The 18,592-nt window shown below is 40.7% G+C and overlaps 1 protein-coding gene across 1 annotated transcript in view; it reads left to right on the top strand.

The window, feature by feature from the left end:
- The window catches only part of ORC1 (origin recognition complex subunit 1), a 967,334-nt gene that overhangs the window by 158,598 nt on the left and 790,144 nt on the right, over nt 1-18,592 (top strand). Inside the window, exons 5-6 of the mRNA XM_044086852.1 lie at nt 2,124-2,264; nt 13,788-13,892. Coding sequence (XP_043942787.1) covers nt 2,124-2,264; nt 13,788-13,892 — 246 coding nt within the window. The remainder of the gene's footprint in view (nt 1-2,123; nt 2,265-13,787; nt 13,893-18,592) is intronic.

The raw sequence follows: 18,592 nt of genomic DNA, 5'->3' as shown, positions 1-18,592 counted from the left end.
GGGAAATGAAAGAGAGAGAATTTAGCCCAAAATGGCCAATAAACTACTAACTTCTGGGCTACAGCAAACAAGGCCCACAAATTTCAGAAAGAAACAGATCAAATAAGCAGGCAGAATAAGCCTTTAACCAGAAATTACCAGTTCAGAAGGGCAGAATCTAGCCTCTCCTCCCACAAGAGTGCAGACTTATATTGGTTCAAGACATTCTTTATATTTTTTTCCTTGAAAATGGCCAATCCAAAGTCTTTATTTTTCTCCTGATTAATTTTCTCTCATTGATTTTTTTTTTTTTTAATGTTCTCTAATAACTGATATTTACATTGTATTAAATCTTATTAATTTGGCTGCTGTATTAAGTGCAGAGCTCACAAAGATGACCATAATTGATATGTGGTCTGATGTTCCAAAAGATTGACTAGTGGTTACATTTTTAATCCTTATTAATATAAGGAAGGTCCAGTACGTTCTTACTACATGTGTGGAAAGTTCACCAAAAAAGTTCACCAAATCTTCAGAAGTTATACAAGTTTTTCACCTCAGAAAAGAAAAAATAGCAAAGTAGCACAATTTTTCCAATTTATAGTTTGTCTCACTATTGCAATAGGTTTTCCATCCAATATTGACTCAAGGCAGTTTACAAATTCATTAATGACCTTTTGCAGTAAATTTAGACTTCTCTAACCCAGAACAGTTCTGACAGTACCCTGTGAATTTAAATTGCTTAGAACAGTATTTCAGCTACCTGATTTTATGTTCCATAAACACTGAAAAGGAGCCTTTAATATCATGCTTTCCTGTCTTGTTTGCTGTAAATTATAAAAATATTAATTCACAATAATTAAAAGTCCATACTATTCCATGCCTCTGTAATTGCTATGAAATCAATTTGTTCCATAGCCAAAATGTCAGGCATTCCAAGCTTTTGTAAATTTTGGGCATTGATATAATAGCAGTTTCTAAGCTTGAGATAAATTGTCTAGATAACTTTTTTTCTCTTTTCAAGGCCTAAAAAACTTGTATAATTTTTATGAATATTTTGCCATAATCATACATTTTGATGCAGCATTATAATGATTTTTTGTAGAGGAAAAAAATCCAGTCTTGGACAAATAAATGTGTTTACTCTGTGGTTGTCCACTTAAGATTTATTTTTAAGGCCTAAATGCTTACAGTCAAGATTAGTGTGGAGCAACTAAGAATGCCTTTACCTTGCTGTTCTTAAAAGCTTGTAGGACAACTACTTGACAAGCAACTGCTCTATGTAAGTTTTACATGGGCATAAATGAAGTCCAGACCGGAAATAGGCTCAAAAACATGTTTCTAAATTGACAAACTGACCTTATAATGAACTGGAGATTACCCTAAACAACTGTGAATTTTTTTACTCACATTTCTGATTGGGGAAATGCATTTAAAATCATACAATATAGATAATGGAAAAAATAGTCGGCTTTGACTTGAGGAGCAAAGTTCACAAAAGAGTCTGTGCTGAAGACCAATATTTCTATTTAAACTTCAGCCTGATGGATGGAATTTCACATGACTGATAGCTTGCAGAATCCAAGACACATCTATGAGCTGTAAAATGTTGGATTACTTGGTGCTGAGATTAATGGTGTTAGTACTGGGTAGTACTGCTAGCATCCATTCTATACAAATGTGACTGCCTGTAGTCATTTTGCAGTTTCCTGTTTTACATCTGTCTGGCATGGCGCCTTAATGAGCCAACTAATACGACTTGCATTACATGGGCAGCTGCAACTAAGATGAGCTGAAGTGCAATTATCTCCCATCCCCACACAGACAGAGGCATCCAGCTGATACTTGGCATCCTTGACCCCCAAGCAGTGACATAAATCTGTGTTGCTAGAGTGCAAGTAACACCATCCCGTGTGAGTCATACAGCTGGTAATATTTAGCTTCTGACTTTTTTTTTTTTTTAATGCAAAGTCGAGATTGGCCTCTGACTGTGTGTGTTTCTTGGTATACCCATCTGATTTATTTCATTCACACTTTGTTGTTTTTCATCTTCAATAAATTTTTACACATGAAAAGTAAATTACTTTTCCTGGACAATCTGTGGGAATACTGAGTAACTTTGTATATTTTTACTCTGCCTTTAGCATAATAGATGGCATTTGTGAACTGAAGAATCATGAGGAGGAAGACTGCACTGATGCTGACCAGTTAAGCAAGACAAGAAACATGACAACTCCAGCAAAACATGAATCCACTTCAAAAAAGGGTTGTAGGTCTTCAACACGGTAATCTGTTTTACATGTGTAACTTGACTGATTTCGTGTTTGCTCTTTAAGTTTTTTGTTAAACAACGGAGAGCACTTCTAAAAGTGTACATATGTTACTGCTGAGCATTTGCTGTAAGAATAGTTTGAGAAGTATGCTTGCAGAACATCAATGCAATGTCTGTTAGATGCAAAACAGGAGGTTACCATAATTTGTTGTCTTTTTTGGCTTTTCCCGGTTAGGGGTCGCCACAGCGGAACTCGGTCCGCTAATGATTGGTAGTTGATTTTTACGTGCAGAGTTACCAGCCCTGATGCACAACCTTCAACGAAGGTGCGCCCATTCACGCATGTCTCCACGCAGAAGACGCTCTAGCTGAGAGTCAAACCGGACAGTGTCTTACTGTGAGGCGACAACGCTACCGCTGCACCACCACCGCGCAGTTAGTAAAATGCAAATAGGCTCAAATTAAAATGACACCACTGGGGAATTATGCCATTGCAGGAAGTGCCCTAATTTAACCAGGTGACCATGTAACTATTCTTGTCTATGGATGAAATAGAGCTTTGATCTAGTTAAGTGATTTACTCCTTTGCCTACTACTTAAGTGAAGACTGAGTTAATCAGATCTGCAACTATTGGATGAAGCTCGTTAACCCATAACCTTAACATATTGCTGAATTTTATAATGCCTCAGTCAGAAACGGATAACTCCATTTTTCTTTTTCAAATGTGGAAAAGGTTTTTTTTTTGCAGGCAGTCATGCTGCAGCAGTCAAATGATGCAGTTGCAGCTCCAAATCTTCTAAATGTTTTACCACATAGCCTTTCCTGTGTGTCATACTGGATGAAGACAGACTATTGATACCAGGCAGATACCAGTTTTGAGGGGTCTACTTCATATGACACAAATTTCATTTGACTGAAATTCTGTTGACTGAGACCAAAACACTTACAGTTCAAAAGACTGAAAACTCATTTGACTGAAACTCATAACACTGACACTTTAATGTAAAAGGTATATGCCCTTTTCCCCCACTGTAGTGCAGTCCTGGAGTTAGTATATATAGTTGGGTGTGGGGGGGGGGGCAGCCCCCAACATACTTTATACATTTTAAACCATGCACATGGATATTTATAACTCCAATGAATAGCTCTTTGCAGAAAATGGTATTTACCTAAACTATGTGGGGGGTTTCTCCCCAAACACCACCCAGTGTGGGTGGCTGTGCCCCCACACACCCCTAACTATATACTAACTCCAGGATCGCACTACAGTGGGGGAAAAGGGCATATACCTTTTACTTTAATGTGTCGGTGTTATGAGTTTTCACTCTTTTTTGAACTGTCAGTGTTTTGGTCTCAGTCAAATGAAATATGAAGTAGACCCGTTTTGAGACATGGTTATTGGCAACTTTTACATTTTTTCCCGGCTTTTCTGGCATCTTTTTATGATCTAGGTCTTAGTTACTCAAATCTCAATGTACATATTTCACCCAACTTGGTATGTCACAATGTATAGCCTTGTCTGGTGGCATGGAGGTGGTATAATCTCGGCACTTCGCTATATTTAGTTTGTCAGAGCAATCCCACACTAGCAGTAGTTTATAATTTACACTGTTTTAGTGATTTCCCCAAGGGTGAGCTTGGCCTTTTTGGAACACACACATAATACTCTCGCCAGTAGACCTCTCTGTTTTAACAGCTCTATTAAAATCATCCACATATTCCTAAACTAGTCATGAAAGTACATCGTTGTCCCCCCTAGACAGCATTCTGAAATTAGGAATTGTATCCCAGTGATATCTTTTAAGATTCACAGCTTTTTGCTTGTATAGCCCGTGCTTTTACATTCACTGTAGTTTAGTGTAGAGATTATATGTACATTGGAAACACATTTACATCTTGTGGTTATTGGCAAGACATTAAACAAAATCTTCCCTAAAATCTGATGTACAGAAGAATATTTGTGCTTTCACATGGGTAATGCATTAATGTTTTCTTGGTAAAATTCCACATTTTGTCACGGTCATAAATTTTTTTAGTGTGAAATGTATTTGTGCATCACTTTTTGGAGGATGATGAGTAATTGTTTTATGTGATGAGTAGGCAAATGTAATTTAGGTAAAAGTGTATATCTATAGTCTTTTGGGGCCTTCCGGGCAGGAGTTATTGTTTCTCAGTGAGTCTGTCAGTAGTAGTTTCCCTTGTAAAATGTCAGAACTTGGATAAAAAAGTCAACTTTTTTTAAAACCACAGTTCATTTTGTGCCAGGATTTTAGAAACGTCTAGTGATGCTGTTATCTCAAAGTTGCAGTATTCACACTTGGTTTGTGAGGAGCATGCACTGAATGCAATGTCATGCTTGAAGCATTTATCATTTTTTCCTCTAGTAAAGATTATTCTTTATAAAATGCTGATACCAGAGCATGCTCACATTTCTTTCATGTATTATGTTAACTATGTATCGTGTTGACTTCACGTGTTGTCTCCTTGGGTGTAGTCTCTGCTGGTATCTCATTTGTGAAGGTGTGCTTGAATAACAGGATACCTGATAGGGATCTGTGTCAGTTTATCGAAAAACCACATAATCAAAACCCATATGGTCTACAAACCAGTTAATAGAAAAATATGAAATAAATCCATACAACACCGAGCAATGCACAGTTTTTTGCAGGGGTGGGTGGGCAAGCCCCCACATACCCCACATCCCCTTCTGATTATTTATACAAGTTCTGAGATCCCACTACAGTGGGTAAAGGGCATACTCCTGAAGCCCTACTGTACTGCAGTCTGTCAGAACAGTTTGACAAACCAAATTGTTGACCATGTGGTCTCAACTAATTATGTTTCAACAATTTGGTCCTTTAACCAATTGACATAGCTCCAACATTAAAATGTGTAGAAGTTCTGTAAGCTCTCAGCATGCTGCTTATTTTTTCTGTCAGTTGATTACTTGGGGCGTGGTGTTAACTAATCCATTGGGCTGTGATCAAGGTAGTCAATTTCTATGACTAACACTTAAGTACTCACATTTCTCTTTAAATTGTCTGTCAAATGGTGGGACAATTGTCCATTTTTATTGTTATGCAAAATATTGCAATTACTAATTCATAAGTTGCTAGAGCTATGTCACCAGCAACAACTTGTAGGCAATCTGTTATATATTTGCGCCCCCCCCAAAAAAAAAAAAATCAGTATTCAAATCATTCTGTGGTTCCTTAGAAACTTCAGAATTTTGTGTAGAAGCTAATTTGTTGTGTAGTGTGTTTATCTGACATAACAAACCATCCATAATCATCTGCTTTACTTCACCATTTTCTTCCCTACCATTGATTCTGATTTTGTTACGTAAGCCTTGTACGCCATTTTGACACACTTCTGAAGTTGTGTTGGGGTTATTGGTCCAAAATATTTTGAAATAGACATTATTTGCTCTCTGAAACATATTCCTCTTTTGCGTTCGCTATTCTTGACAGGTGTCATTGTTGCAGAATTCTTTTAGTTTTTTTTTTGGAGAGCAGTTTCTTTGTTACATTCTGTGACCGTTGTTAATATTCTGGATTTGAATTACTTTAATTGTGTGTGTGTCCTTCGGCTTTTCCCGGTTAGGGGTCGCCACAGCAGAACTCCGGTCCACTAATGATTGGTAGTTGATTTTTACGTGCCAAGTTACCAGTCCTGATGCACAACCTTCAATGAAGATACGCCCGTTCACGCATGTCTCCACGCAGAAGACGCTCTAGCTGAGATTCGAACCGGACAGCGTCTTACTGTGAGGCAACAACGCTACCGCAGCACCACCACCGCGGAAATTACTCTAATAATTTCACATAATCCTAAAGCTGAATTCTAAGGAGAGTCTTTGATTTGGAGTTGCTGAATGTTTGATACGTCTTTTCCAAAATGTACATTTTGAAAATGCGTACGTGTAGACAGGTTCTGCCTTAGTCCACTTGAATTTTTTTCAGAATCCAACAGGGACCTGCTGGCGTATGCATTAGGATTCTGGTTCCTGTGTTGTATTAAGACAAATGTTGTACAACTTCCTTTAAAGTTTGCAGGTAGTTTTGGATTTGTATACTATTTATATTCTTGCATTATACACAACTTTCATACTTCTAATTGCCCAGCACTGCATTTCCACATTGACAATGCAGCAACAAAGCTTAAATCTTTTTTTTTTTTCACCTTTTGTAGTGCTTTTTTGTTATTTGCCTAAATGAAAAGAACACCTATCATCATCAGCCATTTTTGTGGCCCTGTACTTGTGCTGATTTCTAACTCGCAGCTATAACTGGCCATTTTTGAAGTACATCTAAATCTGTTTTGGGTTGGTTGAAAGTATGATCTCCTGTTTAGCTTTTGCTTTCTTTGGACTTGGTGACATTTAATTCTTGGAAGGCTCAGAGCCATAAAACTCAAGGTTATGCTTGTCAAACCTGCACTTAAGTACAAAGTCCTTCTTTCTCATTCTTTCTCTGTCTAAGTGCAGGATAATTTTATTTAGTGTAAATCTTTTCTTGGATTTTTATCATGTTCTTTTTTAATCCACTTTATAAAAACGCTACCACCATTGTTTGTGTCGGTCATGCATTACTTACTGCATCACATAGTGAAATATTTCAGTAGCTATGAGTGGCTAGCACACAGAGTCTAAACCTGATTAAACTTGTGTGGGTACAAAACATGATGCTTCTGCTACTTGGTATGAAGTTCAAGTTGAAAATAACATAACCCAAGATCCAATGTGATGAGTTAATTTTGCATACTATAATATTAATTTCTGGTTATGTTCATGTTTCACTGTTGCAGTCATTACACTTGGGGTTACCCTGCTGGCAGGCTACCCGCAGTCGGCCTGAATTCCAAAGTCTAGGTCCGGCGTCGGTTGCTGTCGCCTCTTCCCTGACGTCGGTGCGCCAGGGGTATAAAAGATGCAGCCGATGCCATTTTCTTCAGTCTTTCTTGCTGTGCAGTGCCCGAAGCAAAAGCATTTGGCAAGTGCCGGTCGGCCGACTCCTGAGATTTTCAAAAACAAATTTCAGATCCGAAATCTTCATTAAAGCTAAGTACCCCATTGGGGAAACTTTTTTCTTGCTCCAGTCCAATGTCAGAAAAAGTTAATTGTATTTCTTGTGGGAAGCAAATACCTCATAAGGATTTTCATTCTTTCTGTGTTCCTTGCCTAGACCCTGATCACAACATTGCTAGCTGTCGGTTTTGTACTAGATTTAACCAACGCACTATTAAGCGTCGGTACGATTTTGCCTTTCTTTACTTTGGCCGAAGATTCAATTATATAATGCCGTTGGAACAGCCGACCGGAGTTTATAAAAAGCGCAAGGAAAAAGAAAAGGACAGGCATCCGAGGTCCAAAACCGACGACAGGGCTTCCGCTAAGCCAGTCGCCAGTTCTCAGTGAGGTGCTTTTGCAGCCCCTGGCGCCCGCTATCTCAGAGCCACAGGCTGCTGTCGACTCCCACGTGGAGCCAGCTAGGCCTCTGGATACTCAAGGCTTTGGACACTCGGAAACTATTCCCTCAGATGGTTCCGGAGCCGCTGAGCAGGCATCGGCTTCTGAGGGTGTTTTCAGACCTACACAGTTATATGTAAAGCCTACTTCAGCTTCCAAAGCAAAGACTAAAGCAGTTCTAAAGACAAAACAAGTACAGCATTCTCCTGGACAGACCACCATGCCTAAAAAACAGATGCTCAAAATGGCCGAAGACCTAATTGCCTTGATTAGGGGTTCCCAGCTCCCTCCTGACAAGAGGCCTAGGCAAGAGACCGAATATGAATCTTCAGATCAGATTTCCATTTCCTCTGACTCCTCTTCTGAACAGGAATACTGTCTTCCTCTTTATGAGGATTCTGATGCTGAAGAATCTATCCCTTCAGCCTCCTCGCCTGAGGATTATTCTTTTGGGGAAACCCTGCATACCATGAGGGAGCACTTCCACTGGGAGAGCCAAGACTACTCAGAATCTAAGAAAAGGCTTAGAGATTTTCTTTTACTACCTCAGCACAGGCCTTTGGCTATTCCTCCTGTGTTAGACATTGTAGATGTATTTTCAGAGTCCGGACTTTCTCCTGACTCTTTACCTCCTGCCCCCAGACAGATACTACAGGGTTCCAGATTCACATAAATTTCTTTATAAAAACCCTGCTGCTGACCCAGAAACTATTTCTCAGGGTCCCAAAGGGGTCAAGGCTTCTACTGCAAAAAACCCTATCTCCTCTGATAGAGATTCAAGGGCACTAGATAAATGGGGAAAAAGGTTTAAACTTCTGCTACTTTGGCTGTGAGGGCTTTAAATTGTCAATTTCATATGCTTAAATATCAGCATTACTTAATGTTACTGCTAAAACAGAAAATGTTATCAAATTCTGATCCTTTAGAAAATAAGGAAATGCAGGATTTATTGCATGCAACTGAACAAGTGGGAAAGCATACATTGCAGTGTGGTTTTGATACTCTGGAGGCCTCTTGCAGGACTGCAGTTATGGGTTCGGTCATTAGGAGGCATGCTTGGTTAAAGGAACAGAATCTGCCTGATCATGTTAAAGCAAAACTACTAGATGCTCCATTACAGCATGATACCTTATTTGGTGTTAAAGCAGAACAGGTGTTGAAGAAAATGGAGGAAAAAATGAAATCTATGCAAACAGTAAAGGATTTCTTACAGGTACAGCCACCCAGATTTGGCAGGAACTGGCCTACAAAGAATTGGTCCTTTCCAGTGTCACAGGCCACAAAGAGGCAGATACAGACGCCCCAGAGGCAGATCCCAGGGCCAGGACTCATACAGGCCTAAACAGTGGGGCGCTTCTACCTCCAAAAGCGGAGAAGACAAATCACAGCCATACAGGAAACCAGTCCCAATGACTTTCCTCTGCCAGCACCAAGCACTTATCTTTTGGCAGCCCCCTTAGGGGGAAAACTAGCACTTTTTTCTCAGAATTGGCACATGATCACCCAGGACAAATGGGTCTTGAATATAGTGTCCCAGGGCTACAGGTTCCACTTTCACACCCTGCCAAGGGCAAAAGGTATGCCAGACATGCATGCCACACAATCAATGGGCAGAGGCACAAAAACAAGTTTAATCCCTCATGGACAAGAGTTCCAGTCAGCAAGTACCACAGCATGAGCAGGGACAAGGATTTTACTCAAGACTTTTCTTGGTACCCAGAAAAGACCAATACTGGACCTGTCTATTCTAAATACATTTCTGGACGTTGCCCATGCTGGGCAAGAAGGCTTGGCTTGTAACTTTGGACCTAAAAGAGGCATACCTGCATATTCCAATCAGACAATCTTGCAGAAGATACCTCAGATTCATAGCTGGCTCAATGCACTACCAATTCTCTGCACTGCCCTTTGGCTTATCTACTGCGCCCAGGGTCTTCACAAAATGCCTGGCACCAGTAATTGCATTTTGCAGACAGAGGAATCCAGATATATCCTTACTTGGACGATTGCCTTATTCAAGCAGGGAACAAAGACATTCTACTAAAGCATCTGGCGTTTGTAAAAAGATTACTAATTTGCCTAGGGTACACAGTAAACGAAAATAAATCAAAACTAGTACACTCTCAAGCGATAATATTCCTGGGTGCAAGCTTAAATACAACTGCCCAGATGGCTCATCTCACGCCAGACAAAGGCAACTGACTTCTTACTTCAAAATGTTGGCAACAAAGACCCAGTTATCTGCAAGAAAAATTCTGCAGGCTTTGGGCTTCATGGCATCCTGCATTCTGCTAATTCCATATGCAGACTGCATATGAGGAAACTACAGTGGTATCTAAAAAGTGTTTGGACTCAACATTGTCACAGCCTGAAAACATTAATTACCCTCATTCCTTGCCTACAACAGGAGTTTCAATGGTGGGCACAGGCCTGTCACCACAACAAGGGACAGCCATTCACCCTACCCACAGCCAGGCAGTCAATAACAGATGCATCAGATTATGCCTGGGTGGCCCACATGGCAGGAAAATGTATTCAGGGCACATGGCCCACAAGCCAAAGGCATCTTCATATCAATCAAAAAGTGATGCTAGCTGTTCAGAATGCCCTGACAGCTTTCAAGGATCTACTCTATCCAGGATAACAACTGATAAGGACGGACAATACTACAGTCATGTGGTACATAAACAAACAGGGAGGCACTCATTCCTACCCCCTCTGCAGACAAGCCATGACTTCGTGGGACACAGCATTGACTTATCAAGTATACCTGCAAGCACAATTCCTGCCAGGAAAGAAAAATACTCTGGCAGACGAACTAAGCAGAAACCTCACTGATCCCCACGAGTGGAAACTGGATCTACAAGTCTTCAGCATGATAATAAAGAAATGGGGATGCCCAGACATGCATCTATTTGCCTCCCCTCACAACTGCCAACTACAGAGATTCTGCACAAGGACCTATCACCAGCAAGCATGGAAAGTGGATGCTCTATCATTCAGCTGGAAAACCCTAACAGTATATGCCTTTCCTCCTCTGCCTCTCCTCCCCAAGGTACTCCTAAAGGTCAGACAAGAGAAGCTAAAAATTATTCTGATTGCTCCAGACTGGCCCCGCCAGCACTGGTTCCCAATCCTAAAGAGCTTGTCTCAAGGCCCAGCCTGGACATTGTTTTGTTGGGTCAGTAAATGAGGAATTGGAGGCAATCAGATCCTGCAAAGCCAACTCAGAACCCTAAATCTGACAGCATGGCGGATAATGTAGCCATTCAGAACACACCTCTCTCTAAAGCAGTGATGGATGTTATTTTGGAGGCCAGGAGGCCCAGTACCAGAAAATCTTGTGCAGAAAAATGGAAAAGATTCTGTGCTTGGAACCAGGCACAAGGAATTGACATGTTTGTACCAAATATTCCTCAGATTTTACAATACCTAACTGAGATGCTGGACAAAGGCCTATCCTTTTCATCAATTAAAATCCATGCCTCTGCCATTTCAGTTCATTACAATACGGAACCACCAATTTTTTCACATCTGTTGCTAAGACAGTACCTCAGAGGGGCCAAAAACATAAGACCTGCAAGGAGAGCACCAATACCTCCATTGGGACCTCAATTATGTCTTGAAAAAACTCACACTGCCGCCTTTTGAGCCAGCCAATACAGCTGAAATAAAGTTCTTATCTTGGGAAACCGCTCTGCTCCTAGCAATAACCTCTGCAAGACGAGTTACAGGCACTCATGGCTGTGGAACCTTTCATTTTCCATCCAGACAGGGTTTCTCTGAGGACAAACCCAACATTTTATGCCTAAGGTAATGTCCAGTGTGGCCCTTAACCAAAACATTCATTTGCCTACCTTTTATCCAAACCCACAGAATAAGGGTGAGAGACTCCTGCATTTTTTGGACATACACAGACAGCTACACTTCTACTTGGACAGAACTAAAGCTTTCAGAAAGACTGAGCAACTCTTAGTAGCATATGCTGCTGCAGGATCACAAGGAAAGGCCATCTCAAAATGGATAGGCCACTGCATTTGTTTCTGCTATTCACAACATGGCAAATCAGTGCCTAAGGACATTAGGCCTCACTCAACCAGAGCAGCAGCCACTTCAGCAGCCTTCCTCAGAGGAGTACCAACCAAAGACATTTTAGAGGCTGCAACTTGGAGTTCAGTGCACACTTTTACCAAGCACTACCACTTACCTCTCTACTCTACTCTAAATCCAGAGCAGGCTTTGCCACTGCAGTTCTGCAGGGCCTTATAGCCTCTCCTAATCCTATTTAGCCCCAGCCACCCAACCTCAGCTTTGGGATTCAACCCAAGTGTAATGACTGCAACAGTGAAACACGATGAACATAGTACAGTTGTGTACCTACCATAAATGTAGATGTTCGAGTGTATTCACTGTTGCAGTCCAGGTTACCCACCCACCATCCCCCTTTTCTTTGCTGGGTCTTAGGTTGTACAACCTATGTGGTGTATTTGCTTGTAGATGAAGGAAATGTTTATTTTTGTGCATGCATATGTATTGGCATAATTTCCAGCCTACCAGTTTGGGGGCACCTGACATCTGGGGCAAGAAAAACTGAAGAAAATGGCATTGGCTGCATCTTTTGTACCCCTGGCGCACTGATGTCAGGGAAGAGGCGACAGCAACTGACGCCGGACCTAGACTTTGGAATTCAGGCCGAATGCGGGTAGACTGCCAGCAGGATAACCCCAAGTGTAATGACTGCAACAGTGAATACACTCCAACATCTACATTTATGGTAGGTACACAACTGTACTTTAGTTGGCTTTCGGTCTCTACAGCTACATTAGCTGCTGTCAAATCTACTCAGATCCTATCTTTGCCTAGACACTGAGACTTGTGATGTCACTTTGGGCAAAGTCTATGTTGTGGGACTGTTGTGTCCAACTTTAGGATTTTTTTTCTGGTGCTCCCTTTAACTTGCATTTTACATAGTTTCCTATGTGATATGGGATCCTCTTGTTAGATTGTTCTACATGGGTCAGATTGGGTCTGTGTTCATATTATGATCAATGTTCTTCTTGTGAACTACTCCTGCTACTTTCCTGCTACTTTCACTTTAAAGTACAGTTGTGTTTAGTGATGTGCTCAGGTTGTGACTGCTTCTCTGTGGGGTAAAACAACATGAAAACTGTCTCTGCATATTTATGAACATATATGTTTAGTCAGTGCATGTGAATACTGCATTCAGCATTTTCTGTCATGCAGCAATTTTAAGAAATTCAATTTTTCAGTCCCAGATTTGGCTAGATTAGGTCTTAAAGGAGATGATCTAGATAGAATATGTGTATGTTAAGAAATGTGCTAGAGTTCAAAATATAAATATTATTGTGATGTCCCTAAGGAGCTTATATTTAAGGTGGTGGTGTAATATTTCTTTTGAAGACTTTTCAGTGGATTTTATATCAATCTTTAGAAAAGGGTAGGATCAAATTTACATAGAAAAAACAGGAATTGTGGAATGATACATGCAGAAAGTTTTGGAGGAGAATTGAGGTTTAAGGGAAGGCAGGAAATTATTGAGCTATGTAATGTTTGACTGTATAAAAGACTATATGTGATGTGTAATGTTTGCAACTGCAAATAAGTCTAAAGTTTTTCCATTTATATAAAATTATGATTGACAATGTCATGAGTGTTAATTCAGTAAAGATGTTTTTTGTTTAAAAACAAAGACCAAGTCATAGACTACACATTCGGGATCATTTTATTTTGAGAGTTTTTCCCCTTTTAAACTCCTAGTCTGTTCACAGTAATGCCTTCTGCCTGTGGTGTTAGACCTCACAACGTCTTTTGGAAGACAGTTATTTCCTTGATGCTGCCCACCCTGTTCGGGCATTATTACTTGCTTATTTTATCTGTTACTTTAACATTGCTAGTATTTTCTTATCATTGTAGTTTTTGTTTTGTTTTATTTTGTTTTAACAAGAAGCCTGTTTATTTTTAGTCCTGTTTTATTTTTCTTTGTGTTCTTAAGGCATGCTGTTTTATTTTTAGTGTCACCTGAATAATTGCCTTTTCCATTTCTTCAGAATTAAAGAAATGGAAGACACTAGAAGGGAAATCAGATTATCAAGTTCCAAGACTTGCAGAAAATCAGTCTTAAAAGGTGCTGCACATTTGATGGAACAAATCAGGTAAGACTTCATCTGAAGGGGTGGGAGGTTGGCATAATGATTAAGGTGTTTACCTTACAGACACAAGGTGCAGGGTTTGATCCTCGCATAGGGCAATTGGCTAGGCGTAAAATGGCCCACAAGGGCACTTAGCCTAGTACTAATCTATGAACCTATGAGATGTTACTATACCTTTTACTTAAAGCATTGTTAGTAAGTACACTTAAGCCTTTCAAGGCTGTCTAGTTTTTGAATTGTAGAGATTCTGTTTGAAATGTGTGGGCCAGCAGAAAAGGGTGTTTTCATTTCGGTTGAATTCTGCAGTTTTGGGTTTAGAGACATTACACTGGTGCAGCACACAGCATTGTTGTACTGAAATCCTCGATTTGTAACTTATGGATGTCCACCTCTAACAAATGGAAATATATTACATTACACAGCATAACTGCAGTGAAATCACGGGGAAAACGATTCATGCTGGATGGCTTAAGCTGTCATCTGACAGCACAAAATGAGAAAAAAAACAGAACTTAACCAGAGCTTACAGGTCTGTGGATTACAACTTGGCATTTTCTTTTTAGTTTAACTTGAGTGTCGTTTTGGCTATCCCACTGGTCATGTTATTTGCATAGCTGTCACTTTGTGTCTTGGTGTGCATTCTTCGGTCAGTGAGTGTACTGCCTTAACATTCTGTATTTTAGTATTCTGTAATGATTACAGCTCTACTGGTTAGTTATTAGTATCCACTCTTTCACATGCTACTCTTCAGTAGGTTTTTAGGAGCTCAGTGTTGGAGTGTTCACCACCGCATAGCTGGTTGATACTGAGCGACGTCTGTTATTGGATGGTAGGAATGGGATTGGGCATAAAAGTAAGACTTCTTGAGATGTCTTACACATGTGACTTGTGTTCCATTTCTGTTAAGAGGATTGCTATCATTTTTACTGCCCAAACATTCCTGTCTTCCGCAGCACTGAAGTGCATCATTAAACTTTGCTTTTCTGATTTTTCTGATCACCTAAGCTGGTATGACACCCCCCCCACACACACACACGCACACACACGCAAACGCACCATCTTTTAAAATTTGTTTTTGTTTTTTTTTTTTTTCCTGTTGTCTGTCAGCTTGGATAGTCTGACTAGGCAGAACCAATTTTCAGCAGAGGTTTAGATGAAAATGTTTGAGTATAAGTAACAATGTGTGAAATGCACAAACATTCACAACAAGGTCCCAAAGGTGAATAAGTACTGGTTGAAGTGCAGAAAACATTTGCAGCATTTCTTATGGAATACAGGAAGTAAATACTGCATGTAGTATGTGTGCGGGCTTAGAAAATTGTTTTTATTTGTAATGCTGGGATTTCAGAAGCTCTACATACTGATGGCACCTGTAGTTTTGGTCTAATGCAGGAGGTAGAAAACTGATATAACAAAGTGCTTAAAGACATTGTCAAAGGAATCTGAGACTCCTTTTCCTGTCATCCCTCTTGTATATATCTGCTTATCTAGTCCCTTGTTATGAAGGCCTTCTTTCTTCATTTCCAAGTCCTTAATTTTGCTTGTTTTTAAATATGCAAGTGATTTATGTTTGCTAGAAGGTAGACAATGATAAATATTATGAATAGAAACAAAATACCAGAAAGGCTCATCCAGACTCTGCTACACTTTGCTGTGAAGGAAAGGTTAGTTTGCTGTTATTTTTTGTATTTCTGTATTGCCTTTCTATATTTTGAATACTGTAGTTTGTTTTCTTTATCTTGTGTTTTGCTTGCATTCTGTTTTAACAGCATATTAAAACTTCAAAAGAGACCACAGCTCTCTCTGTTCTGAGTCAGGCAGAATTTTTCCCTCCCTCCCACTCATTTAAGTTGTCTTGTTAAATACCACTGTCTTTCTAGTTGCCCGCCTCTTATGTTAATCTGACCATATATCTCATTTCTCTCTACTTTCACTGGCTTATGTGAGTAATCACAAAACCATCACTTTTGAAATCCCACCCCTTCAATTATTTAAATTTATTGGCCATCCTACAGTATTTCATAGTACCAAAATACAAAAGTAACCACCCCTTTCAGTCCATCTTGCTGTTTTAAAAATAGTAACTCTCCACTAAACCTTAACTTTTTAAACAGATAAAACTCAAGTTACCTACTTTCATATCTAACTTCTCTAGTGCACACTGCAGAGTGCATTCTTTTCAATCTTACCTTTAAGCATCCCTGTTACTAGCACTTTCTCTAATACCTAAAAAGATCATCTCTACTTGACTCCAAGTAGACTTTTCTCTATCTGTTAAACCTAGCACTTGCTCCTACAGTACTTATTACCTTGATACGGCACTCTTATAGATAGCACCCCAAAAAGGCAAACCCAAATTTCTCGGTCACCCACATCCCCCGGAATCTCTTTTAAAGTTTTTTTGTCTAGTCCTTCTAGCATGTCGAGGGATCAGTTGCTAGTGTCCTCTCCTGCTCAGCTGGTGAACCTGGGAATATTGAGGCAATGTTACAATTGCCTCATGTACACAGACAACCCTCTCCTCCTCCCACAAAACACAAATACATGCGAGAGATGCAACTATACGGCCAAACTGGAGGCTGAGCTCTCTCAACATAGGACTGGCAAGACCAGTCAGGAGGAGAAGGTTACCACACACACTATAGACCCAGTCTCACATAGTACCATCACAACCTCAAATCATACACATAAACACACAAAGACATACTCGGCTCTGATAAAAATCTACCAAAACAGCAGAGGCCACCAAAGCAGACACCCAAACAACCACCACCTCAGAACACAACACCTGCAACACATAGACCTCACAGTCAGAGTGTCAAACAGTCACAGCCCTTAAGGCCAAACACAATGCCAGACACACTAGTCATTGGTGACTCCATAGTCAGACACACTGACGTCCCGCTCACCAGACTGAGTAAGGAGAAGGTCACAGTAAGCTGCCTGTCGGGCGCTAGAATCCGCCACATAACGCAAGCACTCAGGTCTCTCAACAGCAGGTACAAATACGACTCAGTCATTGTCCACGCTGGTGTAAACGACCTGAGGCGTACCTCCTTGGACTACATGAAAAGAGACATTGAGGAGCTCTCTGATTATGTAGCCCAGGCAGGTATGACCCTGACCTTGAGCAGTATCCTACCTTCACCAAGAATGATGCCACAATACAGAGATAAGATGATCAGCTTTAACAATTGGCTTAAACTCTGGTGTCATTCAAAGGGGATCCAATGTCTGTCTGCCTGGGATGACATGCTGGGCAAGCCACGCTGCTTCAAGGGACGGCTTGCACCTGTCACCCTGGGATTCGGATATTGGCAAAGGCTCTTGCCACCCCATAGTGCCTTTTTAGGCAAGGCTCAAATTCTAAACCTACCACCCTAGAACACAAAAAGGAAAAAACTAAGGGTAATGCTGCTCAATGCCAGAAGTCTAAATCTCAAAATGCACGCACTCGAGGCCCTTCTCAGTATGGAGAACATCGATGTCTGTGCAGTGACAGAAACCTGGTTCAAGGCTCCTGAGAGCACCCCAGCACTATCAGGTTTTACCTCTTATCATGCGTTCCGGCCCCAAAATCCGGACAATACCAAGAAAGGAGGGGGGGTATCCATATTCATCAAAGACACCCACACCTCAAGACTGGTGGCAACGCGATGCATCGGAGACCATCCAGGTGCAATTAACCATAGGCAAGACTGCTCTGCAAATTGTAGCATGTTACAGGCCACCCTCACAAACTCAGGAACCTCACATGGCCTTCCTGAAAACACTAGAGGGGATAAATGTATCACCAAACACCATCATACTAGGTGACTTCAATTACCCTAATATAAACTGGGAACACTACTCAAGCCCAAACACCCTAGCCCAAAAGTTCCTGGAATTCATAAACTCAAATGCCATGGAACAACTAGTCACCATCCCCACAAGAGGAGAAAACATACTTGATCTCATCATCACGAACATGGGAGCACAATGTTCAACACCGGAAGTATACCCCTCACTGGTGAGATCAGATCACAAACTAATCTCGTTGGAGGTCCTCATCCCACCCCCACCTGAAATAAAAAAGACCACAGTAAAGAACTTCTCGAAAGCCGACTTCACACTTCTAAAGTCTAGTGTGGTCTCCTTTAAGGCCCCCGAGCTGGCGGAAAACAGTACTCAAGCCGCTGAATCACTTACAAATGCCTTCTACCAGCACCTGCAGGACTGCATGGATAAGGCAATCCCAAGCAAAACAAAGACTCTTTGTACCAAAGGCAAGCGTCCAGTCTGGTGGACCCCAGCCATAAACAAACTCTACAACAAAAGGAGGAAGCTACTACAAGATAGAGCAAAATCCTTAAAAGGTAAGACACCCTTGATCACTAAGTAAAAAACTAAGAGCTCTCATAAAATCATCCAAAGCAAATTTTGAGAGAAAAATAGCTAAAGACTCAAAAGACAATCATAAGGCCTTCTTTAGCTATGTTAGAAACCTGGGAGGAAACTCCCAGATATGCTCAGAACTAGTTCAAAATGATGTGAAGATTACTGATCCTACAGACATTGCCAACATACTGGCTGACAGGTTCAGTGCAAACTTCTCCCCTCCCCAAAAGGAGAGATATCTATACCAAGCGATTGCAGCCCCCAAACATCTCCAACGCCCAAGTGAGAACTGCTCTCTCCAAAGCAAAAACACAGCATCCATGGGA

The sequence above is a fragment of the Protopterus annectens genome, chromosome 10.part0 (assembly GCF_019279795.1).
Source record: "Protopterus annectens isolate FY-2018-M chromosome 10.part0, PAN1.0, whole genome shotgun sequence".
Classification (NCBI taxonomy): Eukaryota; Metazoa; Chordata; order Ceratodontiformes; family Protopteridae; genus Protopterus; species Protopterus annectens.
The sequence above is the reverse complement of the archived record's forward strand: the minus strand, read 5'-3'. Positions and strand labels throughout refer to the sequence as shown.